At 35.8% G+C, this 27,379-nt stretch overlaps 1 protein-coding gene across 2 annotated transcripts; it reads right to left on the bottom strand.

Annotated features, from left to right (window-relative positions):
• Positions 1-2,194: 2,194 nt before the first annotated feature.
• On the bottom strand, positions 2,195-6,919 carry LOC108486972 (enoyl-[acyl-carrier-protein] reductase [NADH], chloroplastic-like). 2 transcript variants are annotated; one of them, XM_017791140.2, is made up of 14 exons: positions 6,676-6,919; positions 6,401-6,508; positions 5,951-6,273; positions 5,633-5,742; positions 5,464-5,519; positions 5,284-5,368; positions 5,149-5,196; positions 4,446-4,520; positions 4,254-4,365; positions 4,096-4,147; positions 3,954-4,005; positions 3,764-3,821; positions 2,709-2,807; positions 2,195-2,512 (listed from the first exon to the last, which is right to left on the bottom strand). In XM_017791140.2, exons 2-14 carry the CDS (start codon positions 6,490-6,492, stop codon positions 2,361-2,363), a joined length of 1,314 nt encoding a protein of 437 aa, XP_017646629.1. In that variant the 5' UTR covers positions 6,493-6,508; positions 6,676-6,919; the 3' UTR covers positions 2,195-2,360. The 2 variants fall into 2 exon arrangements, with proteins under 2 accessions (XP_017646629.1, XP_017646630.1); XM_017791141.2 differs by lacking the exon at positions 6,401-6,508.
• Between the last annotated feature and the right edge of the window lie 20,460 nt (positions 6,920-27,379).

The following is a 27,379-nucleotide window of genomic DNA, read 5'->3' on the forward strand; positions in this document are numbered from 1 at the left end:
TAAGGTCGGATTAGGTAATCATTGATTCGATATTCTCGATTCAATTTTGATTTTAAAATCCAAAAGCTATTTAAACCAAATTTAACAACTTTGTACCTATTAAATATAATATATATATTGAAACTCAAATCTAAACCCAATTTAAACTTTATTTAAAACTTAATTTAAATAAAAATAAAGTCATTCCAAATTAAAACTAATATAAAGATAATAATATCAATAAAAATTTAACATTAATAAAAACATTAAATATTAATAAAAAGCTAAAAGTAGAACCTAAATTCGCAAATCATTAAAAAAAACTAAAAGTAATACTTTAAATTCTCAAATCATTATAATTAAATTTATTCGTAATATTATTATTGTATAATGAATAATGTTTAATCATTTGAATAAGTATAACACTAGTTATCATATTATTAAATGAAGGATAAATATTGGATATATTAGTAGTGTATTTTTTTATTTCATAAACAATATTAAAAATTGACATGTTTAATGTTTTAAAATATATATTAATATTTTACTATATCCTTATAAGTAGGAAGACCAAAACTCGATTTGATTCAGAAAATAAAAAAAATCGAATTTTGAGTTAATCGGATCAAGTTGTTCGAGTTTCGAGTTTAAGTAGAGTTGAATTTTACAATTTGAATAACTCAAATAATTTGAATAAGAGATTGGTGTAAATACCCTTTGGTCTATTTCAATTTTGAAAATGAGCAAATTGGTCTCTTTCAACAAAAATTACAAAATAATTCAAAATAATTTTCAAAAATTCAAAATAATTTTAAAATTCAAAATATTTACAAAAATTCTAAAATTTATACTTTTAAAAAGAATTTTAAAAACTAAAGCATATATAAAGAAAGTTAAAATTTTAAAAATTTCTAAAATAATAATTTTGGGACCAAAATAAGTTAATTAGTGATTCAAGTTTATTATACTAAATTATTTTCTTTGAAAAAGTTTTCAAATATATATTGTTTCAAATTTATGTGTTCTAATATGAAACTAGTTATACTTTAATAAGATTTTAATTTGACGTGTTTAATTTTTTTAATTTAACCCAAACGACTTTACTCGATTTGATTCGAAAAAATTTTAAATTAAGTTAGGATGATAAAATAGAACTGATCAATTCGATTAAATGGAAATTTTCACTCGATCCGATCAAACGTTGACCCCTACTTATAAGCCACTTGTCAATCCCTTACCCTGCTTGTTGGGTCTAAAAACTCCTTTTGCAGAGTGCTAAATATTTTCATTTAAATTAATATATTATGTCATTATATATTTTATATTATCATTAAATTTAAATTTTATAGATTTTAATAGTTAATTTATATGTTTGTTATATTAAAATATTTTATAATTCAATTAATCTTCTTAAAAATTTATTTCACTTTACAAACATAAAATTTATTATTAATTACTTTTTCTATTAATAAAGTTTTAATATAAATATGTAATGTGTATGAACACATTTTATAAAATAAATAATTATCATTTATTTTTGTTCTTATTTTTATTTTAAGTAATATCATAAAATTATGTTAATTATTAATGCCTATTATGACTGTTGAGTTAGAAATTCGTATTTTTTTATCAGATTTATCTTGAGATCAGGCCATATTAGTCTCAGACTCGAATTCTTAAAAAACTTGGGCATTCTCAAGCACAAGGTTTTTCAAGCTTAGATTTTCTCTATCTTGAGCTTTTTCGAGCCCAGATTTATTATGAGCTCAAGCTTTCTCAAAGTCAGATTGTTTAGACTCAGGCTTTGTTTTGCCAACTTGATAAAAACTTGTTATTTTTTTAGCACTAATACATGGATACATCAGCACAACAGGAATTCTATTGAGTGGGTGAATAGGTGTAGAGTTGTTAGTAAGCTTAAAAGAGAGGACAGGGGATAAGATCCAATGTTGTGTGAGGTAGGTTCATTGTAATGACGGCAAGGAGGTCCTGAATAAAGTTGTTGGGATACATGAATTGATGAGCTTGTTTCTACTGCCTTAACAGTCTATGTGTACGAAATTCTGAAGGCCTTCTTATTCTATCAACTAGGCGATGACGTTTAAAAAAGTTTGAAGGATGCTGAGAATCCAGAAGGGCTTGTTTCGAGTATTCTTTTTCAATAAGCTTGTAGATTTGGATGATAGAATAAACTAAAATTCAAAACATCATATAATTAACTTAACAAAACCATGAATTCAATGTAGAAAATAAACTAGACCGTTAAAGTATAAATGTTATTACAGTATCTGTTTGTATTCCAGAATGTGGTCATTGTAAATGCATTGACCGAAACAACATTTATTTTAAGCTAAATAAAATTGTGAAGACCATTTGTAGACTCAGTTGTCTTTCGGAATGTCAAGGTTCTCAAATATTGGACTGTCAACTCCGACTCCCATTGCATTTAGGCCATTGTCTACATACACAACAGCCCCCGTGATAGCTGAAGACAATGGCGAAGCCAGAAAGGCAGCAGCATTTCCCACCTCCTCTGTCCATTCATAAAATATAAATGGTATTTAAACATAGAAGCATAACAGTCGAAACTTGATCTATTTCCCTTAGAAATTATCGTATAAAAAAATTCAGTTTTAAATGTACTTTCTTGTTTTAGAGTGTTTGAATGGTGATTCTTCATTTTTGGTACCATGAAATGCAGATACAAGTTGTAGTAGTTTGCGAATTACCTGCTGACAGTTCTTTCTTTAGGGGTGCATTAGCCAGGGAGTAATCGATCATCATGTCAATAAATCCAATTGCCTTTGCAGCTCTACTCCTCAACGGGCCTAATATATTTTGGGTGCAAAAATGTGAGACAATGTGATATATGTAGCACTATGTATTCTTAACGATAAAGCTGTGTTGTAGTACTCTACACAGACCAAATCACAAGTGAAAACAGTAATTGAAACCAGATATACCTTCAATAGACAATTGTAAAAGCAACTTCAAACTTTCATTTATGTGATCTGATTTTTATGGCATATAAGCATTCTTTTCCAACATAAAAGCCCTAGCTAGACAAATTGGAGGCTCAAAAGGTACTATTTGCACCTATGTTACTTGAAATTGAGTGAGAGATGGGCAGTTCTCTATACCCATGTTCGAAAATGTCTTGGACAGATGTCAAACATGGATACATCAAGAAAAAATGAATAATTGGAGCAACGTAGTTCAGTACAAACTGAATGTGACTACTCCTTATTTGTTAATTTTCGAGAAAGCCTCGTTTTAACACTAGACTTTTCAAGCAATACAGAACCCTGAGAATGACAACACGTTTTGAGCACTAGCATACTATCAGTGACCTTATAAGATTGTCATCTTTATGGGTAAATTTTGGCGGTAGCCAACGGAACTAAAGCTTTAGCTCTATGCCTCATGTCAGTGCCTAGACTTATCGAATGAATAGCACACCGCTTTTGGCGTGGACAAAGGACATTCCAGCCCTATGGCTAAACAGGATATCAAGCTGTAAGATTGTCACATTGATGGGAAATTGCTTCCTCATTTACCTAAACTTAAACTTTTATCCTCATTTGGCTAAACTTTGCAATTTCCGTACACATTCCACCTGTAATTCTTTTCATAGTTCCACCATGCATACATTTAGGCACAGCAGGCGAACTAATGGGATATAATTATCTCCGGAAATGTTTATTATAGAAAAAAATTTATCCTTTTTCGTGTGTCTGTTCCAGGGGGAAGAGGGATGATATTTTCTTATTAATAAGTTACTGACCGGCAGAAATCGTGTTGACTCTGACTTTGTGTTTTCTTCCAGCTTCAAAAGCCAGTACCTGTATCAAGCAAACATTAAGTTACCAATAGTTGGACAAAATTGAAAGAGATGCTCCAAAATAATGCAAACAAGAGAGACAGAAACAGAAAGCATCCTCAGATAACACAAAAAGATTAAAGGAAAAACTCACACGAGTATCACTCTCCAAAGCAGCCTTTGCTGAACTCATGCCTCCACCATATCTGCCCATAGAAAGACACAATCAAATATAAACAAAAAAATTTATAAGACTGGTGTCCTAAATAGGAAAAATAATATAAATGGCAAGATACCCTGGGATTATTCTTTCAGAAGCAATGTATGTTAGAGAAATAGAAGCACCTCCTGCAGCATCAATAAACTAGTCTAAGTTCAAGCAACAATTGCATGTTCATTTCCGTGGGTTGTTAAGAAGAAAAATTATGGTGGGATTGGACAAGAGACAACATACCCGGATTCATTATTGGAAGGAAATGCTTGAGTAGAGAAATATAGGAGTAACTTGATGCAGATAGGGCAGCAAGATATCCATTTCTTGATGTCTCTAAAAGAGGTTTGCTTACCTGCCGATGAATGTTCATAATAGATAAGCAACTTGATAATATTTGAGAAAAAACAAATATTAATATTGAGAACACCACACCTCTGGTCCATTTGCAAGGGAGTGAACAAGAATGTCAATGCTGCCAAAATCCTTTTTCACACATTCAACAAGCTCCTGTGAGACATTACTACAAAGTGGTCAGTCTTAACCATATGAAACACAAAGAAAGTCATTTTAATCACAGCACTGGAGAACTAATATGATCTTGATATGCCCCAATGGTTAAAGTTCAACACCCAAGTTTTTTTAACACAAATATCTAGAATGCAAAGTTTGCAGCTTATCGAGCCCATAAAAATATTATTAAACTATGATTATGGCCAAGTAGGACACTCTGTTTTTGTGAAATGCAAATGATTTTTACATCTAATTAACAGGTGAAGACATGGATCACTACAAATACATGATCCATCCATTTTCTGGCAAATAAAAGATGACATTAGGAAAATGGTAAGCAACATAAATTTGACATTGTGGTTTATGATTTACACAGCTCTAAGCCTCTAGCTATTTAAGGGAAAAAAAAAACAATGCAGTTCATTAAAACATGCGAAAGGCATCTTAGATATCAAAAGTCGAGCATGCCATGCAGCTGAGATGGATATTGTAGTAACTCACAGGTATTGAAACAATGATAATATGTACCCAACTAAAAAGAATGATTTTATCTTCCCCATGGAATGTGAAGGCGACTTAAATAGTTACATATTATGAGGTTTGATTTGACAGAGCAGTTTTCCACCTGAACTGTCCAGTTTGAAGACCCGGCGTAACGTTTGTTTGTTTCCACCTGAAGGAAACCAAAAATTAGGATATTACAAAAAAAAAAAAATCAATATTTGCCTTCTTCTAAAACCATACGGAGAAAAAGGCTTACATCTACAGGTACATCCTCGGGAGAGTCATAAACAGCATCCATGGGATAAACTTTGGTGATCTCCATTAATGACCCATCTGGCAATCTGGAAAAGAAAATTCCAATCAGCATACCGTAAGTGAGAAATCGGCAAATACCAAAATCTACGCAATCAACAGGAAAGAACATTTTTGTTCTTACATGCGTGATTCATCAAATTTCCCACGTCTTAGACTGCTTTCGAATATGTTGAGTGCCTGCAAAAAGAAATGTTTGCAGTTATAAGAAAAACTGTAAAAAAGTACAACTTTGACCTTAAAATGAGACTCTTTGCTTCTAAATGACACATATGTTATATAAAGATACATACAGGCACCCATGTTCCAACAAGAATTTCAGCTCCAGCAGCAGCAAGAGATTTTGCTATTGCCCAACCATACCCATTGTCATCAGCAACACCAGCTATAAATGCTCTTTTACCTGCAAACCGACACATCATATTAGATGTTCAAGTGGTTTACGTCCATACTGCACAGACAAATTTCATGTCTTAAGAGCTTTTCAGTCATGTCAAGATTCAAAAAACATGGTTAGCTGATACAACATCATCATGTATTCTAATCTGTATTCAACATTATTGAATTAACGCATAGAAGTTATAAGAGAGGGGGAAATAAGGACAGGTTACCTCTCAAATCAATAGGAAGTCCAGACAAAGGCTTGTTGTCACTTTGTTCAGACATGGCTCTTGTAACAAACTTTTCAAACTTGACAGGCTTTGAAGTGATCCTATGGAGGAACGGCTGCCTTGACGAGATGTGAGAGGCACTTGCAAGCCCTGACCATGATGCCTCTTTATGCTGAGCGATGATGTTCACCATGGTCGAGACAACAATTTTACGAGAAGAAGAAATACAAGGTTTAATGTTGGTCATGTAAGGGCCAGGAGTTGCTGCGGTTCCCATATTTTCTTCTTTTATCTTACTTGAATCACCCAAAGTCAATACAGTTCTACAAGATCAAGTGGAACAGTTAAATAATCAAGGGAAACACAAGGCATTATGGTTAACAGAAAGGCAACATTTTTAAGTAATATCATTAGCAAGAGTGATAACTTTATAAAATAAGAGACACCAACATCTCCTCTGTGGGAATGTAATAAGATGACAAAAACTTTTTCTTGGTAAATAAATTGTCTCCAACACCCAAATCTCTGGTTGGCTTGGCCATTGTGTGGTGTAATGCTCTGACATGTAATAAATGGTTGGTTATTTTCATCAGATTTCTAAGGGACCAAATTAGAAGCAGAAGATTTCCCTTAATGCTCAAATAAACATGTAAATGGAATGAAGGCATTAGTAAAGTTTGAATAACATTGAGCAAGAAATAACATGGAAAGATCTGAAAACTCACCGAAGCAAAGGAGGAGGAAGATTGGGTTATGAATGTGGGGATTGTACGGAAAGAGCAGTGAGGTGATGAGAATATAAAGAAAAGAGGAGGGAAGTGGGGTTATGTTTTGGGGGTTTCGATGAAACCGAAGTGGTTGATGGAGTTTTGGTTTCCAACAGTTGGGAAGCAACGACGGGAGCTTTGGAAATGTCGACCTCAGTTTGGTTTTGGATCCTTACTCAAATTACTATTATGCCCTTCTTTCTCTTTTTGTTGGCTGTGAATGGATTGGACTCTTGACTCGTTGATTTGACTTGCTGTCAAAAATAGCCTTATGGCCCGAATTATACTTGTTTTTTCAATTTTAGTACTTAAAAATTTTTGTCTCACCTTTCTATTTAAATTATTTTTATTATCCAAATTAATTTAAGGCATAAAAGAAAATAAGATATATACGTGAGACTATTAGAATATGTGACATCATTTTTTTTATTTTAATACAATTTATATTCTATTGATTAAAAATAAAAAAATCATAGAACATATAAAAATAAAAATATTTAAAAATTCTAAAATACTAAAATTTTAAAATTCTAAAATATATAAATATAAATTTTAAAAATCATAATAATATATAAAATTGTAAATTTTATAAAATTGAAAAATATTTAAATTTTAGAAAATTAAAAAATTCCATTTTCAAAAATATATATTCAGGAATAAATTTTATTTCAAATTCTAAAAATTCAAAATGAATAAAAAGTAAAAAAGAAAAGTTTAACTTCAAGAAAAACTTAATGTCTAGAAATTAAAAATTTTAATTTATAATTTAGACGTAGGTCAATATTCGATCAAATATCGATCAATGATGGCCAATGATTGATCAAAGTTAATGTATTAAAATATTTAGTTTTTAAATATTCTTTTTCTACTTTTTCATATAAATTTAAATTATTTAATTTTAATAAATTTATTGTCACACGCCAGAGGTGAAGCAAAAAAAAAATTAGGGGCGAAATAAAATTTTAATTTTAATAGTTTATATATTTATAATTTTTAAAGGATTAAATAAATTTTCATAATTTTAGGGGGCCAAAGTGTAATTTTACCTTTACTAATTTAAAATTTTAAAATTTTTTAGAAGGCCAAAACAATAATTTTCCATTTCAGGGGGCCGGGGCCCTTGTCAACCCCCCTGGATTCGCCTCTGCACACTGCACATTCTAATTGGTTGGATGTGCCACATGGCATGTGATGCGAGCGCGCCCAACGGTTCAGCTAGTTCAAGTAAAGATCATCTGACGCTACCACAAGGCCTTATCACCCGAGCTCGAGCTAAGGCTTTCAAAGATTCTATTTCAACTCTTGTAGCTCGAATTTGGGATGAAACTCAGCCCAGCCGCAGCGAGGAAGCTTAAATTAACTCTTCCAATTCACCTCGCAACTTGCTACTAGTTCAGATTCAGCTCATGTCCAGCTCCCCAGCTCGGGTCCAGCTTACGAGTCCGAACCTAGCTCGGATTTAGCTCACGAGCTTACCCCCAGCTCATCACTAGCTCATACACCTATATCGAGCTCAATAAGTCTATTCGTCCCTAGCTATTAAATAAGATTGATGCATTAAATAAATTTGAACATATTTTTTTAAATAATTAATTTGTTTAATTCTGGACATTTTAAATAAGTGTGCCGAATTTAATTAGGTTATTACATGTTATTAATATGTCTTGGTTTAACTAGGATTTAATGTGTCCAAATTACTACAATTATTTGTTATGTTAGTCGAATTTATGAGTGTGTTTAATATGTTAATATTTGCTGCCACCTTAATGTGTTCACATTGGTGATTAATGCTTGATTTTAATGTTGCAGGTACATCACTCCTTGGACGGTAAGATGCATGGATGAATTAAGTTGGAATGATGATTTTTGGACTTTCCAAAGCAACCATTCGGCCAAAAGTCACTTTATCCTTCAATTCTCCAAAGTGGCTGAATCTCTTCCCCATGTTAACATCAAAGCATTCACACTAGGAGTTCACACATGCAACCATTCGACTACTTGTGTTCACACCTCAAAGGCTATTCATGCTCCTATGTTCACACTTATTATGTCTCTTCATGAAGCCCATTTAAGACATCACCTTTGGATGAAACCACATGAACTTAATGCCTCAATTAAAGTGTTGGCTGAACCTACCCAAGCATGCATGAAGACCATTCATCCAAGTGCATCAATGCTTAGCTATGAAGTCTTCCATCCACCTCCCATTCGACCGAACATGGACATGCACATTGAAAGATCATTTCTAGAATTTTCATAGTCATTATTAATTACATTGCTTAGTTGTTAAGCCTATGAACTTGACTATTCGGCTAGCAAAGGCTACTAGTATAAATAGTTGTTCATTGTCATTGTAAAAGAATTTTTGGACTCTTTGCTAATGTTATGCTGCCAAAATTGTGAGGCAACTTTTTCTTCATTTCGTTCAAAGATTCGATTGGCTTTCCTAGCGATCTAGTTGGTCAACCATTTTCTTTGTCGAACCCGAACTTATCACTACCCATAGTGTGGCGTTCGAACATACCGAGGTTCCTATCTTGTTAGATAGTGGGTCGAGGTTTCCTTTACCAAACCTAAACCGAACTCAAAGGGCCTATAAACTACGGGTCGATACCATATCGGTATTTGTTCTTGTTTGCACTTTTGGTTCAATCTATATTTCTTTCGAAACCAGTTCGTACCAAATCAACAAAATCGTCCATTTCTTACCATACCGACCTTTTTTTACTCAATCCATCTTACCTAGTTGAACCTTTCTTAACATTTCTTTCTTAGCCTTTCTTCAACTATCCAACTCCTTCAACTAAACTTTACGTAACTTCTTATCGACGATCGGGCAACTACGAATATGACTCGACTCTCCCGAGATGGATCGTATCAGCATGTTATGATGGGTACCACATGTAAATTGATTTTTTAATGACATTACCAAAAAAATAGTGGTAAATCAAGTAATAGAGGATAGTATAAGTACGAAAGTGAGACAAGAAAAATATTAATGTAACAACCCGTTTTCAGTGGTGTCGAAAATAGTGATTTCAAGACCACAACCCCGACGTGTAAGTCCGTAAATATTAATTATAATTAATATTTACGATGTCATTTGTGCTATATTGAAATTCGCTCCAATAATTTTAATGCTTAGCTGGTTAATTAATGAAAAATGACTATGTAATATCCCGAATTAGGGCCTAATCGGAATAGTGGTTTCGTGACCATAAATCCGAGATAGAAATAATTATTTTATAATTATTTTGAGGTTTATGATATGATTGCATGATTGTGTGAAAATTTCGTGATGAAATTCTATGCCTAAAGTGCTTAAATTGAAAGTAGGGACTAAATCGAATAAGTTGCAAAACTTGCATTCTAGAAGTTTTAGTATGAAATTGTTTTAGAATATTAATGAGGAGGTCTTAAATAGCAATTTGACCAATTTTAAGTTCATGGACAAAATTAGGACATGGAAGGAATTTTGGAAAGTTTAGTAGTAAGGGTATTTTGGTCATTTAGTTATTAAAATGAATTAAAAACAAAATTAAAAGCCAATTTTGTCCATCTTCTTCATTAGGCCGAAATTTCAAGGGTTCTCCATAGCTAGGGTTTGTTTCAAGCTTCCAAGCTCCATAGTAAGTGATTCCAAGCCCGCTTTTAATGATTTTTACGTTTTGAGATCCGTAACTCGATAAAGCTTATGTTAGCAATAATTTAACCTAGGGTTTATATTTGGAAAAATACCCATAGGTGAAATTTGTGTATTTTGATGTTTTATGATAGAATATGAAGTTTTAAATTATGTTAGACAACTTGAACTACTCGATTTTAAGTAAAAACGAGTAAAAGGGCTTAATCGGTAAAAATACCTAATAGTTACAAGTACATGTTAGAGTGAGAATTTGATGTTGCCATAGAAGAGAAAAGTGATCAGCATGTTGTAAAACATAAGAATAAGGAACAAAGTTTAATCCCGAGCCTAGGGGCAAAAATGTAAATATGCAAAAGTTTAGGGGTAAAATTGTAATTTTGCCAAAATTTGAGTTAAGGATTAATTTGATAATGTGAGTACTAAATAAGCTAAATGTGTTATTTTAGATCAAGAAAGACGTGGAATCGACCTCAATCGAGGAAAAGAAAAGATTGTGGACTAAATTGCAAAATCTTTGTATTTTGGTACCAAGGTAAGTTCATGTGTAAATGTAGTAACATAATTGTTGTTTTAAGGAATTTAATGTTGTTTATATGATATGATGCTTATTATTATCATGAAACGTTATGTTTTGTGGTTATTGTTGAATAATATGTAATTATGTGAATTACTTGATGAGTATTAACTATCACCGAGTATCGGTTCCGATATTCCGTGGAAGACGGCAAAGATGTGAGATCGAGGAAAAAAGCCCGTTTGAACCTTAGGAATAGATTAGGATACAAGTGACATGTCACTAGGATGGTTGAGCATCCGAACTCGTTGAGTTGAGTCCGAGTTCACTTATGGATGCGAATGTCCGAACTCCTTGAGTTCAGTCTGAGTTCGTGAAATGTAACTAGGCATCCGAACTCGTTGAGTTGAATCCGAGTTCACTTATGGATGTGAACGCCCGAACTCGTTGAGTTGAGTCCGAGTTCACTTATGGATGCGAACGCCCGAGCTCGTTGAGTTGAGTCCGAGTTCACTTATGGGCGGGTTACATGATCGCTTGATTACATATATGGCACTTATGTGTAAGTTATCCATGTATCCGAATTATATTCCGATGTGTTCAACGGGTAAAGTTCTACTCAAATGGAGGAATATTCGAGATATAAAGAGACGTATTGGTAAGTGATGTGAAATGGATATTTTGTACAGGTATGTATTTAACGCTCGGGTTGAGTATTGATACAACCACGATAAGGTAATAAGATTATGAAAAATGATTAAAAATGTGATATGTGTTTTAGTGATACATGCTAATGTTGATTGGTATGACTATTTGTTATGTTACTTATTATTTGCATATGAACTTACTAAGCATTTATGCTTACTCCTCCTTCTTACTCATTGTAGTTTTGGACAAGCCATTCGTGAGTCGGGATAGGTCGAAGGCTCACCACACTATCCTAAGACTTTTGGTAATGGCTTGTAAATTTAAGTATGGCATGTATAGCAATATACCTTTTTGTGTAAATGATCTTATGGTATGGTAATGGAATGGTTGAGGAAATGCTTGATAATGATAAATTATGAAAATAGTTAGTTTAGATTATATTTGATGTTAAGGAAAATTATTAAGATACTTAGTGCATAAAAACTCATAAAAGGGATGAAATTTACCATAAATGAATCTGCAGCAACACCGACGCGAGTTTAAAATTTACTAAAATCATAGAAATCGAACTTGGTGATGGACTACATATCAAATTGAAGCTTATTATGTCTAGTTTCACATGAAACAAATGAAATAGGTAAAGGAATTATATGTTACAAGATATTTGAATTTTAGTGAAACAGGGTCATAGCAGTTTCTGAATCCCCTGTTCCAAATTTAGAAATTCACCATAAATTGTAAAGATATAATTAGGTAGTTTATTTTATATTCTCAGAATCCTTATTGAGTCTAGTTTCAGGAGAAATAAACTGCATAGTCATATGGATTTTGTACAGAGAGAAATGTGGTTCGTAGTAAACAGAGGTCAGACCAGTAAAGTCCTGAAACAGGGGTAGCTTTAACTAATAAACTGTACTAATTGGACCAACCAAAAATTCTAGAAAAAAAATTAGTAGATAGGTATATGAGTCTAGATTTAGGGAAAATTTACGGATCTTGATTTCGAGTTTCGTAACTCATGATATGATTTTTCTTGTGACTGTGATGCAAGTAGCTTAAAAGCTGTGAATGTAGAAATAAATAATCCAAAGTTCTAAATATGTTAAATTAAGCTTAGTAACACCTCATACTCGACTTCGGCGACGGTCTCGGGCGTGGGGCGTTACAGACTAAATCATAAAAACTGCAAAAATCAATCGCTATTAGTGTTTAAGTGCTAAATGAGTATAAAAGTAGTGTGGGATGGTTTTATGTGGCACTTTAGCCATAATTGTGTTAATAGCAAATTAGATCTTAGTTCATATTATAATATATATGTTTTAGTTTAATAAATAAAGTTATAATAAAATTAATAAAACTTAAAAAGATAAAAATTAAAGTGTCATCTTTATCATTTGGCTTCTCTCCCATCAAAACTCCATGGTTAACATAGCTTGAAGGTTTGACCAACTTGTGTCTTTACATGTAAGCCATTTGATTATCAGTTTTTCATAAATTTTATGCTTTCGATATCGTTGTAGGTTAGTTTAGTTAATCCAATGACTATTTTGAAATATTGTTAAAGTCTTGAAAATTTCTTATTGATGTTCTTGAAACTTTTTAGATGTTAACGCTTTGGTTTAAAGTTTAATGATGAAATAGAACTATTTTGTAAAGTGATTTTTTATTAGTTTTGATTTTAGGGACTAAAATGATAAAATGTTGAAATTAGCTTGAATTTTTTGTAAGTTTCAATACTTGAGGACTGTATAGGGATGTTAATGAATTCGACATGTTAGTCTAGGGCTTAATTGTGAAAAATAAGATTGTTTCGATTTTAGGAACTAAATTGAGCAAAGTGCAAAATTTTAAGGAAATAGTGAAAAAATGTTAATAGGAGGTCATGTGCATTAAATTAAATGTTAAAATGTAATTGGAATGGATAAATTGAAATAAAATTACTGTATTGATAAAAAACCAGTAGATAATCATAGAAAAGAGAAACTTGTTTATCAGTCTCTAATATTACTATCTCTGTTGTTTGGCCCTGGTAAGTTTATACGGTATTGTTTCGTGTATTTTGATAATGTTATTATTAAAATGTTTTATTTTGGTGACATTTAATGTAAATTTAAATGTTACGATAGATTTGGTAAGAAATGGATTGATATGGAAAGCGTTATATGGTTACATGTATCGAGCCTAGAGTGTAACAGTCTGTTTTTAGTCAAATCGGAACAGTGGTTTCAGGACCACAAATTCGAGGTTAAAATAATTATTTTATTATTATTTAAATGTCTACAACATGATAATATGTTTGAGCAAAAATTTCGTTAAGAAATTTTATCGTTTGATTGGTCAATTTAATAAAAAGGACTAAATTGCGTGAAGTGCAAAAGTGTTGTTCTATTAGTTGAAGGTATCAAATGCCTATGAAATTAAATAATGGAGGTCCTTATGTAGTACATATATCATTGGTTGTTTAAGTGGACATTTATGGACATTATAAATGAATTTATAAAGGTTAAAACTTAAGGTTAAATTAGTAATTAAGTTAATAAGTATAATAAAACAAAAAGAAATTAAGGTGTCATCTTCTTTAATGTTTTGAAACCACTGAAATTAGGGATTAAAAAAAACATTACAAAGCTTGGAACTTTCGGCTATGGTATATTGAGCATGTAAGTCCATTTTTGGTTTCATTTTTAATGATTTCTATGTTTTTATGATCGTTGCAACTAGTCTAGCTAGTCTAAGGACTATTTTGCAAAACTGTTAAAGATTTTGAATGATTTCATTGATGAATACATGTGTATTTTAAATTTTCTTGATAGATTATGAATGCTTGTTGATAAGTATACAAGTTTTGTTAAGTGATATTTTAGTGAAAATGCAAAATAGGGATTAAATTGAGAAATGTTGAAACTTTGTGGTTAAAATGTGAAATAAATGGAAAATATGGGCTACTAGGGGTATAATGGTAATTCGGCTAGCATGGGTTAGTCTTGAATTTCATGAATTTGTGATTTTGTGTAATAAAGACTAAATTGTAAAAATGTGAAAGTTTAGGGGCTAATGTGAAAAATATCTCAAATGCATATTTTGGATTGAATTGAATAATTAGAAGAATAAATAAGCTGATTTTGATTACTTATAGATCAAGAAAGAGGAATTCAAACTTAGATTGGGAAAAAAGCAAAGTAATTGAATAGTCAGTCCGTTTCGTCATTTTCGTACACAAGGTAAGTTCGTATAATTGAACTTAAATGTGCATTTATTTAATTGATGGATGTATTGTGATTGTAATTATCTTATTCATAAAATTTGGAAGATTTTGAATTAAATGTACGATTTAAGTAAGACAAGTTGCCAAATAAGACCATAGCTAGGCTATGGCAATTGGGTAATAAGACCATAACCAGGTTATGGCATGTGAACGTAAGACCATGGCAGGGCCATGGCAATGTATGTGTAAGATCATAGTTGGACTATGGCATCGAAAAACCGATGTACTCGTACCGTAAGTATTTATAAACTCGGAGTGATCTGATAAGTGAATTGGTAAGAAATAGATAAGTATCGGTACAGGTATGTAAGGAAAACTATTCGTATAACGAACTAATGGAAGTTGAGAACTTTATGTTATATATTTAGAAATGTTAATTAATGATGAGATTATTTCATATTTACAAATGAACTTATTAAGCTTTATAGCTTTTGTTTATTTTTCCATGTTTTATAGTATTTCGAAGGTAGCTCGGATTCAAAGATCGTTAGAGACTTCATCGCACTATCAGACATCTATTTTGATATTTTTGAAATTGTGTAATTATGATATATGGCATGTATAGGCTTGAGTCATTTTGGTATGTTTGATGAACATGTATTTTGGCCATTTGAGTAGGCTTATGATAATGAATTTGATTATGTTTATAAATGTGTAAATGGTTCTATTTTGAGTTTGGTAATTGACCTATATCATGTGATTGAGGTTGAATTTATAATGCTTAATGATATTATGTAATTTGATTGCTAAAAGGGTTGATAATTTAGGAAGTTATGTGCTTGTGAATTGGTGAATGATAATGCATGTTTGGAATGGTTTAGTAAATTGAATCGTATATGTGAATTAGGTATGTAGTTAGATGGAAATTTGTGACATATTAGTGACTTGTATGGTTGGGAATGAAATGGTATGATTTGAATATTGGTTGATGATATTTGGCTACATATTTGTGTCTTGGAATGGAACTGTTTGAGCTTGTATAGGTATGTGCAAAATAGGTGGCAAAATGGCTTAGTAAATAGCTTATTTGGTCCACACAGGCAGAGACATCGGTGTGTCTCAGCTGCGTGTGACACATGTCATGTTACACGGCCGTGTGTCCCTTGGTGTTGAATTTGAAAACAAGTCAGTATGCTCCACACGGCCTTACACACAAGCGTGTAACTTGGCCGTATGGCATAAGTCAGTATACCCTACAGGATTGGCACGGCCTAGCACACGGCCTGGTACACGGGCATGTATGTTGGCCGTGTGACCCAAGTCAAAAAGTTACACGGGGTCGAACATAGGTTGGGACACGACCATATGCTTTCGTTTTGAATGTCCACATGGCTTGTGACACGAGTGTGTTTGGTGGCCGTGTGAGACATACGGCCTGATCACACGGACGTGTGTCCTCTGTTTTGGAGAAAAAATTTCAAAGTTTTGTGAAAGTTTCTTATGTTATCGGTTTAGTCCCGAACCACTCCCAAAGCATGTTTAGGGACTCGTAGGCTCGTATAAGGGACAAATTAATTGAGATTGAATGATGAATGCTTGAATTGAGAAAATGTATGCTAAATGGATGTTTAATTGTTTTGTAAGTCCGGTAATGCTTCGTAACCCTATTCCGGCGTTGAATACAGGTGAGGGGTGTTACACGGAGGAACATAGAATAGGATACAATTGGTATGCTAATAGTTTATTTTGCGCACTATATGGGATTGACTTATGATGAGATGATGATATATGACATGTTATTATAGATTGAGTATACTGAAATCTAACATTTGTTACAAATTACCAAGTTATATTTACAGTGATCCTGATGTGTTTTTTTGGGGGGCGAATGTAAAGCCTACAAGCTAGGCACTTGGTGGTTAGGCATATTCTTTGTTGGATTGGCTCAACTGAGTATTCTGGCATGTTTTTAGATGGATAACTGCGTATTCGTATCTGTTCATGTAGTTCATCGGGCTAAATTTTAATGGTCAAATGGCATTATGATGTGTATGTGATGCTTGGTGATAATGTTTAGGTGAATGACTTGTAAATATGTTCATGTTCTTCTAATTTTATATCATGACTTGGTATTTAATGTTCTTGTACAGTTTAAATGGTTATATGACTTGTAAATATAAGATCTCACTCGTTGACATGGTTGTGATGACAGGATTATGTGTTTATTAATTGATTTGTTAATTTATAAATGTGATCATAAGGTATGTTATCGTTTCCGAACTATGAACTTACTAAGCTTAATTGAAGCTTACTTGTGTCATTTTCATGTTTCCTTGTAGATATCGTTTACAAAACCGGATGATTAGATCAACTAGAAGATCACACTATCCAGCTTTTTTTTGGTATACTTTAAAATCATTATATTTCAGTTTTGTGGCATCTAATAGGAGCATTTGGTTTATGTAAATATGTGTTCATGAAAGTACATATATGTTTTAAGGTTATGCAAATTATATATGTTTAATATCCATATGGGTATGTTGTTCATGATTTACTATGGAAATCATTGAATGTGTATTGTGTAAGGTATATTTTAGAATGAGATGAACTGTTGATAAGTGGGAATTTGTGATGGAATGAATGATTGGTGATAGCTTGGTTGGATGGTATAGTACTATGGTTGGATACTTGATTTGGATGTCATGAAAATTGATAAGTGCATTGGTTCTTTTGATGGTAAGTGTACTAGGGAATATGCATTAGTTTATGGCTGTAAGTTGATGAAAGGAATTCTGGCACTTTGATGCTTTACATGACATAGTTTAGTTAAGCTTAATCATGATAGGAATTGAGGTTGAATTTTAGGTTTGAATGTTGTTTGCAATGGTGCCCTATGACATATTGGTTAGAACTAGAGTAATTGCATGTTTTGGTATATTTTTGGTGTATTTTGAATTGGTTGAATGAATGGTTAATGGTATGTTTGTAACTGGAACGACGGAAATGTCCAAGTGTACACAATTGCAACAAGTAATAAAGTGACAAGTAAAGGTCGAGTTATCGTACCCATAGAGTTGTAACGCCCCAAAAATCCCGAAACCCAAAAGTCCCGAAATATTGAATTTTCTTTTTTTTAACTTAGCAATTCCAGTTAAGTGTTAATTACGCAAGGGTAGGTCTTGGTCAGGTTTGAGTTCGAATTAAGGGGTAGAAGAAATTATAATTTAATTATTAAAAGAATCAGGGTTGGCAAGTAGTTGGGCTTTTAAATAAAGATAGGGTAAAATAACATCAAAAAGCCTTGTGGAGGAGTGGCTAAGTGACGCAACTTAGAGTGTAGGGAGGTGGCGTTAATAGCTATCAAGGAGGTCCAAGGTTCGAATCCTAGCTTAGTATTTTTAGAAGTTTAATTTTGGCCTTCTAGAAGGTTGGAAGTGCGTGGAAATGGACTCCAAGGGAAGTGTTCAGGAGAGAAATATGAGGAAAAGATCAAGGGGTTATCAGGGAGAAAAATGATAAGAAAAGAAGTGAGGAGCAAGTGGAGCCGAAATGGGAACTTGGGCTTGAAGAGTTCGGCCATAAGGGTTATAAATAGGTGCCGAATGCAAGGGTATGAGGCTAATGCGGAAATCTTTTTCTCACCTTGTTGCCAGAAACCCTCTTACCTAAAAGTCGAAAACCCTTTTGTTTTCTTCCTTTTCTTTATGCCGATTTCTCCAAAAGCCGAAAACCCTTGTTCTTTTTTTTATTTTCCTTGTGTCGATTTCTTTGTTTCACTTTTGGGTTTAGCCGATTCTTCTTCCTCTCTCCCTTGGTGCCGAATAAGCAATTGTTGCCATTCAAATCTCTAGAGCCGAATACTCTTTGACTGAATCTAGTGTAAGTGTTACTCTTCCAATCGGTTTTCTTTGCTAAGTATCGAATATTGTCCCTTACTCTTTCTAATCAACTGTGGTAGGTAATTAGTATCGGATCTCGGATCTTAGCTCATTGCCGAATTGCTCCTTAGGTGTTGCGGTATTGGTAAGTATTCCTCTCCTATTGGCTAAGGTGCCCGAATGTTTATAGTTAAGGTAAGGGGACTTGTGTTGGATACGAGTCATCTATTATTCTGGTTCTAATGAGTAAGATTAATGCAGATCTAGGGAGTACGTGATCAAGGAAAGCTATTAAGGATTGGTGTTCAAGGTAAGGTTAAGGTGAGGTTTCGATTTTTGGGTAGAATACGGATTAAGCATACGATTAATGGAAAAGTGATATCATTGTAGGTTGGTGACTAAGGTAATCGCGGCACGCTTGCTTACCAGGTGTGTACATACACTACACACACACTATGAATCAGTAAAAGCTGAAATGCCAAAAAGTCGAAAGTTTGGCTACGGTAGTCTTGCGAGTGCGCGAACACTCGTAAGGGGAGACCAATAGGTTGCCTAAGACCCACGGGCGATTCTGTGGACTTGGGTTGTAATTTGGCCATACAGGCCAGAATGGGTTAAAAGGGCTCGATGGGTTGTTGGGTGCATAATAGGCAAAAACTGAATAATGATGCTATGTGATAGGAATTTGTATGTGAGCATGAATATGAATGTGACTGGGCCTAACGGGCCATATAAATGTGATTTGGGCCTAATGGGCCATATACAAGTAGTTTAGGCCAATGGGCCATATGAATATGATTAGGTTTAATGGGCCAAATACAGGTATGTGAATTTGTTTGGGCGTTGTAATGGGTTTTGGGCCTAGTATATGATAACTATATAAGACTTAATTAATATATTGCGACCGTGGACAAGTCAAGGGTTAAAGTGTGGCAACGTGTACATGCATGTCTAGGACTGGATCTAGGGAGAGCTTGGTGCTTAAGCGGTCTTAATAACCCACCTCATCTTCTTTGGAATCCTACCTGGTGCATAGTATTCATTCATCTTAGCTCGCGGGACTTGTTAACGGGTCAAGGTAAGTGAAAACCATAATTAAAGGAAAATTACCGAAATGCCCCTAAGGGCAAAAATGACCAAAATACCCCTAGGTGTTGAATGTAAGTTTTATGGATGTGACATGCATACATATGATGTTCTGCTTAGGTTGCATATGGGGTGGGAACTATGGAACGGAGGAAGTATGTGAGGATCGCATGGTTGCCTGACAATCTTGGATCCACCGACGGCTTTTAAAGCCCAATATGTAAATGAAGGTAGTTCTGCAACCGGGCTACTATTGGTGTGTGGGCTAGGTAGGTCGATATTTATATCCCCACATGGTGTGACGAGGGACGGAGCTGGTGTGTAGCGGATGGATAATTTGGATAGGATTGCATTTCATGTTTGATAATTTCTTTTTGAATGCTTGTTTTTCATCGAGGGTTGTACACATTGAGTTTGAGAAAACTCACCCCCTCTTTTATTTTATTTTCAGGTGATACTTAGTAGAAGGTTCGATGTTTGGAGGGACTCTGGGTGGCCGGCTAGCAAGATAATTTAGACTTGTTTTTTTTTAAGCATTTAAGTTTTTATTTCTTTTTAAGTGTGTTCAGATCATATTGTAATAAGGTTTTCATTATGTTTTTATTACTTGAATTATTATTATTATTATTTTCATTGTAATTACGGGAAGTTGAACATGGATGTCTTAAATTATAGTATGTTTTCTACGTTTTCGGAACTAAGGTTTTTTTAAAAATCAAATGTTTTAAACAAGGCTTTCGTAACTGAAAGGTTTTTTTAGTTAATTAGGGTTTTTTTTATTTTAAGAAGGATTTTCAATGAAAACACGGTTTTCGCTAAAACACTTCAATGTGACACGCCGAATTCAGCCATAACGTTTGGGCTGAGTTTGGGGTGATACATTTAGTGGTATCAGAGCCCATGTTACAAAGCTCGGCTGTGAAGTGGTCCTTATTCCTATTTGGTTTCTTTTTCTGTTTTAAAAATATTTTGGATCACACTGTTATGGAAAAAAGGGAAATCTTGTTGAGCGGAAAACCGAGTCTCCGACGTCGAACCAGGTAAGTACTTTTATTTAAGTTTGTTTAAATTATTATACAGTAGATAGTTAGAGGGCTACTTTAGATGATTGTTAGAACAGAACTACAGCCCGTAGGATTTGGAAACTGTAGAGGATTTTCGAAAACGATATTCTCTTTAAATATTTTCATAAAACATCAGTGTAATTACTTAACTAACCAAAATTTCATAAAATTTTAATCCAGATAATACACGAATCGACGATAAGTGCTAGAAGAGGTGTAAGGGGCCGTGGCCGAGGCTGCGGAAGCGTTAGGGTTGAATCGTCAGCATCGGGCCATATGCCCGATATTGGAGTAGAAGAGGCTCCGGCCTCGCCTGTGGCTGGGAATGGATAGTATGATCGGGCCGCGGGAGAAGATGCATTGTCGCAGGTAATGCTGAGAATTTTGGAAAGGGTCGTTGGGCCTAATAATGGCAGTGGAAATCTGGGGTCCATTCCGGAGTGACTTCGTTCGAACGAGGCTGAGATCTTTAAGGGCGTGGCTGGCGTGGATCCTAATGTGGCGGAATATTGGTTAGAGGACACTGAAAGAATAATGGAGGACCTGGACTGCTTACTTGAGCAAAAGTTGAAAGGAGCAGTGTCACTACTTAGGGAAAAAGCCTACTAGTGGTGATTGACAGTGAAAGAGGGCACCCAACCAGAGCGGGTCAGTTGGGAGTTTTTCAATGCTGGATTCCAAGGGAAGTATGTGGGTGCAAGCTATGTGATACTAGAAGGAGTTCCTGAACTTAACCCAAGGAAACAAATCAGCGGCGGAGTATGAGGTAGAGTTTCTACACCTTAGTAGGTATGCAAGAGTAATGGTGGCAACGGACTATGAGCGCTGCGTTAGGTTTGAGGATGGACTTAGAGATAGCCTCAGGGTGTTGATAGCTCTACAAAGGGAACGAGTTTTCTCGGAATTGGTGGAGAAAACAAAGATAGCGGAGGATGTAAAGCGCACTGAGGGCCTAAACCGGGAGAAAGAAAGTGGTAAGAATAAGAGGGAGGCTGAGGCTCCTGGTGTTGGACAAAAGCCTAGGGCTAGGGCCAGAAATAATGGGCTAGTTAGAGCAGGGCCCCCTACTGCTAATCCAGGGGTGCCACCTTGTGCTGATTGAGGGAGAATACATAGATGCGAGTGTTGGAAGAGAATAGAAGCTTGTTTTGCGTGTGCGTCTATGGAGCATAGGATCAGGGATTACCCTCGAATGCTAGGAAAAGAGCCAGTAGTGGGTCAAGGTGGTGCTCAGCCACCAAGGGGTGGACAGTTGCCGCCAAGGGGTCGTAGACAGGCTAAGGGCGGTAACAGCAATGGACGGGGACGTGGAGCACCAGGTAGAAATGTAGGCCATACTGAGGTGAGACAACCAGTTTTGGTTTATGTTGCTATTCGCTGAGAGGACGGGGATGCCCCAGATGTGATAACGGGTATGTTCCTTATATACGAGTTACCTTACACAGCCTTGATTGATATTGGATCGACACATTCATATGTTACATGCAATAAGACTGAGTCTTTGGGTGATATGATTAAGATTATTGCGAATGAGATGACTGTGATAAGTCCGTTAGGGCAGTCTGTAGGAGTGAATAAGTTATTTAGGGAGGTACCCTTAGTAGTCTAATAGGTTACCTTTTTAACGGATTTGATAGAGTTGCCGTTTAGCGAATTCGACTTAATCTTAGGTATGGATTGACTGGTGAAGCACCGAGCCACCTTGGATTGCTCTGCAAAGTGAATAATATTAAGAACGACGGAGGATAAGGAGGTGGTGGTAATTGGTGAATGTCGAAATTACCTGTCGATGTGATTTCGGCATTGAAGGTTGAAAAGTTAGTACGAAAGGGATGCGAACCCTTTTTGGCTTATATTAGTGATACGGATGTTAAGAGCCCTACTGTTAAGGAGTTGAGAACAGTTAGGGATTTTCTGGATGTTTTTCCTGAGGAGCTACCTGGGTTGCCACCCAGTAGAGAAGTGGAATTTGGAATCGAATTGTTACCTGGGACGGCTCTGGTGTCTATCGCTCCTTATCGGATGGCACCAAAGGAGTTGGTAGAACTTAAGGCACAAATTCAGGAATTGTTGGATCAAGGATTCATTCGACCAAATGTGTCTCCATGGGAAGCCCCAGTGTTATTTGTGAAGAAGAATGATGGAACCTTGTGAATGTGCATTGATTATTGACAGTTAAACAAGTTAACTGTTAAAAACAAGTACCCTTTACCGAGAATCGATGATCTTTTTGATCATTTTAGGGGAGCATCTGTTTTCTCAAAGATCGATCTACATTCAGGATATCACCAATTGAGGGTTAAGGAGGTAGATGTTCATAAGATAGCTTTTAGAACTCGTTATGGGCATTACGATTTCTTGGTGATGCCATTTGGGCTGATGAACGCACCTACCGCTTTCATGGATCTCATGAATCGGGTTCTCTAACCCTACTGAGATCGGTTTGTGGTAGTCTTTATAGATAACATTCTGGTGTACTCAAAAGATGAGGAGGAGCATGATGCACACTTAAGGATTGTGTTGCAGACTTTGAGGGAGAAGCAGTTGTATGCCAAATTCAGTAAGTGTGAATTTTGGCTAAGGGAGGTTACTTTTCTAGGACATGTGGTGTCAGCCGAAGGGATTAAGGTGGATCCTCAAAAAATTGAAGCAGTGTTAGACTAGAAACACCTAAGTCAGTATCAGAAATCTGAAGTTTTCTGGGCTTGGCAGGATACTATAGGCGGTTTGTTGAGGGCTTTTCAGTAATTGCTGCACCCTTAATTAAGTTGTTGAGGAAAGGGGTACCGTTTGTTTGGACGGACAAGCAGCAAGAGAGTTTTAGAAAACTTAAGAAGGTTTTAATTGAGGCCCCTGTGTTGATTCAGCTAGTGCTTGGGAAGGAGTTTACAGTTTATAGTGACGCGTCGCAGATAGGCTTAGGATGTGTATTGATGCAAGAAGGAAAGGTGGTTGCGTATGCGTTACGGTAACTTAAGACTCACGAGGTGAACTACCCAACCCATGATTTGGAGCTAGCTGTGGTGGTTTTCATACTAAAGATATGGAGGCATTACTTATACAGGGAGAACTGTATAATTTATTCGGACTACAAGAGTTTGAAGTACCTCCTTACCCAAAAGGAGCTAAACCTTAGGTAGCGTAGGTGGGTGGAATTATTGAAGGATTATGATTTTACGATTGAATACCACCCTAGCAAAGCGAATGTGGTAGCCGACGCATTGAGTCGTAGGGCTAAGTCAGACTTGAGGGCTATGCTCGCCCGATTAAACTTGTTGGATGATGGTAGCTTGCTAGTTGAGCTTCAAGTAAAGCCAATGTGGGTCAAGCAGATAAGGAGCAAGCAATTAGTGGATGATACTTTGCGTGCTCGTTTTAAACAAGTAGAGAGTGGGGGGAGATTGGACTTTGGGATAAATAGTGAAAGAGTATTCTGTTTCCGTGGGAGAATGTGTATACCAAAGGACGATGATCTAAGGCAGTCCGTTCTGCGGGAAGCACATAGCGGTCTCTATGCAATGCATCTTGGTGGAAACAAGATGTATCAGAATTTGCGCGAGCTTTACTGGTGGCCTGGACTTAAGCGCGAGGTTATGGATTTCATAGGTAAATGCTTGGTTTGTCAAAAGGTGAAGGTGGAACATCAGTTGCCCTTAGGGTTGCTTCAGCCAGTAGAGATTCCACTCTGGAAGTAGGAAAGGATCACTATGGACTTTGTTAGTGGGCTACCCTTGACGCCTACTAAGAAAGATTCGATATGGGTTATAGTGGATTGGTTAACCAAGTTTGCCCATTTTGTACCAGTTCACACCGACTACTCGTTGCAAAAGCTGGCTAGGTTGTATGTGGTGGAGATTGTAAGGTTGCATGGAGTGCCAATGTCCATAATATCCGATAGGGACCCACGTTTCACTTCGCGATTTTGGAAGAAGCTGCATGAGGTGTTAGGTACTAGGTTGAACTTTAGCACGACATTCCACCCTCAAATTGATGGACAGTCGGAAAGGGTAATCCAAGTGTTGGGAGATATGTTGAGGGGATGCGTGATTGAGTTCCGAGGTAGTTGGGAGGACTATTTACCGTTAGCCGAATTCGCGTACAATAATAGTTACCAAGCAAGCATTGGGATGGCTCCATGCGAAGCACTGTATGGGCGAAGGTGTCAAACGCCAACATGTTGGACGGAGTTGGGTGAACCAAGGGTTTTGGGGCCTGAGTTAGTAGGTGATACTAAGGATAAGGTAAAATTGATTCGGGATGGTTTGAAGGAGGCCTCGGATAGGCAGAAGTCGTATGCTGACCTTAAGCGTCGAGAGATAGAGTATGCATTGGGGGACTTAGTTTTTCTTAAGGTCTCTCCGTGGAAGAAGGTATTAAGGTTTGGACAAAAGGCAAAGCTAAGCCCAAGGTTCATTGGGCCATATCAGGTTATAAGGCGGATTGGGCCAGTCACTTATTAGCTAGAATTACCTCCTGAACTAAGCAAGATCCACGACGTGTTTCATGTTTCCATGCTGAGACGGTATCACTCAGATCCTTCACATGTTGTGGCGGTTGAAGAAATCGAGGTCAGGCCAGACCTAACTTTTGAGGAAGAGCCCATACATATAATTGATAGAGATGTCAAAGAGCTGAGAAGGAAGTCCGTTCCATTAGTCAAAGTGCTTTGGCGGAATCACAAAGCTGAGGAAGCTACTTGGGAACCTGAGGAAGCGATGCGACACCAATATCCTCAACTGTTTCAATCAGGTAAAATTTCGAGGACAAAATTTCTTTTAGGGGGTAGAGTTGTAACCCCCCAAAAATCCCGAAATCTTGAATTTTCTTTTTTTTGAACTTAGCAATTCCAGTTAAGTGTTAATTACGCAAGGGTAGGTCCTGGTCAAGGTTTGAGTTTGAATTAAGGGGTAGAAGAAATTATAATTTAATTATTAAAAGAATCAGGGTTGGCAAGTAGTTGGGCTTTTAAATAAAGATAGGGGAAAATAACATCAAAAAGCCTTGTGGAGGAGTGGCTAAGTGACGCCACTTAGAGTGTAGGGAGGTGGCGTTAATAGCTAGCAAAGAGGTCCAAGGTTCGAATCCTAGCTTAGTGTTTTTAGAATTTTAATTTTGGCCTTCTAGAAGGTTGGAAATAGCGTGAAAATAGACTCCAAGGGAAGTGTTCAGGAGAGAAATCTCAGGAAAAGATCAAGGGGTTATCAAGGAGAAAAATGATGAGATAAGAAGTGAGGAGCAAGTGGAGTCAAAACAGGAACTTGGGCTTGAGGAGTTCGACCATAAAGGTTATAAATAGGTGCCGAATGCTAGGGTATGAGGCTAATGCCGAAATCTTTTTCTCACCTTGTTGCCAGAAACCCTCTTACCTAAAAGTCGAAAACCCTTTTATTTTCTTCCTTTTTTTCTCTGCCAATTTCTCCAAAAGCCGAAAACCCTTGTTCTCCTTTTTATTTTCCTTGTGCCGATTTCTTTGTTTCACTTTTGGGTTTAGCCGATTCTTCTTCCTCTCTCCCTTGGTGCCGAATAAGCAATTATTGCCATTCAAATCTTTAGAGCCGAATACTCTTTGACTGAATCTAGTGTAAGTGTTACTCTTCCAATCAGTTTTCTTTGCTAAGTATCGAATATTGTCCCTTACTCTTTCTAATCAACTGTGGTAGGGAATTAGTATCGGATCTCGGATCTTAGTTCATTGCCGAATTGCTCCTTAGGTGTTGCGGTATTGGTAAGTATTCCTCTCCCATTGGCTAAGGTGCCTGAATGTTCATAGTTAACATAAAGGGACTTGTGTTGGATACGAGTCATCTATTATTCTGGTTTTAATGAGTAAGATTAATGCAGATCTAAGGAGTACGTGATCAAGGAAAGCTATTAAGGATTGGTGTTCAAGGTAAGGTTAAGGTGAGGTTTCGATTTTTGGGTAGAATAGGGATTAAGCATACAATTAATGGAAAGGTGATATCATTGTAGGTTGGTGACTAAGGAATCGCGGCATACTTGCTTACCAGGTGTGTACATACATTGAACACACACTATGAATCGGCAAAAGCCGAAATGCCGAAAAGCCGAAAAGCCGAAAGTTTGGCTACGGTAGTTTTACGAGTGTGCGAACACTCGTAAGGGGGAGACCAATAGGTTGCCTGAGACCCACGGGCGATTTTATGGACTTAGGTTGTGGTTTGGCCATACGGGCCAGAATGGGCTAAATGGGCTCGATGGGCTATTGGGCCCATAATAGGCAAAAACTGAATAATGATGCTATGTGATAGGAATTTGTATGTGAGCATGAATATGAATGTGACTGGGCCTAATGGGCCATATAAATGTGATTTGGGCCTAATGGGCGGTGGTTTGGGCCTAATGGGCCATATGAATATGATTGGGCTTAATGGGCCAGATACAGGTATGTGAATTTGTTTGGGCGTTGTAAGGGGTTTTGGGCCTAGTATATGATAACTACATAAGACTTAATTAATATATTGTGACCGTGGACAAGTCAAGGGTTAAGGTGTGGCAACTGGTATATATGCATGTCTAGGACTGGATCTAGGGAGAGCTTGGTACTTAAGTGGTCTTAATGACCCACCTCCTTTTTTCTAGAATCCTACCTGGTGCATAGTA

The sequence above is a fragment of the Gossypium arboreum genome, chromosome 4 (assembly GCF_025698485.1).
Source record: "Gossypium arboreum isolate Shixiya-1 chromosome 4, ASM2569848v2, whole genome shotgun sequence".
Taxonomy (NCBI): Eukaryota; Viridiplantae; Streptophyta; class Magnoliopsida; order Malvales; family Malvaceae; genus Gossypium; species Gossypium arboreum.

Coding starts and splice junctions, on each gene's coding strand:
- LOC108486972 (XM_017791140.2), bottom strand. CDS start 6,492: ATGGCCAAGCCAACCAGAGATTTGGGTGTTGGAGACAATTTATTTACC. Junction 5,520..5,632: donor TTGTTGGAACATGGGTGCCT/GTATGTATCTTT, acceptor TTCTTTTTGCAG/GCACTCAACATATTCGAAAG. Junction 2,808..3,763: donor AGTCAACACGATTTCTGCCG/GTCAGTAACTTA, acceptor AAAATATATTAG/GCCCGTTGAGGAGTAGAGCT.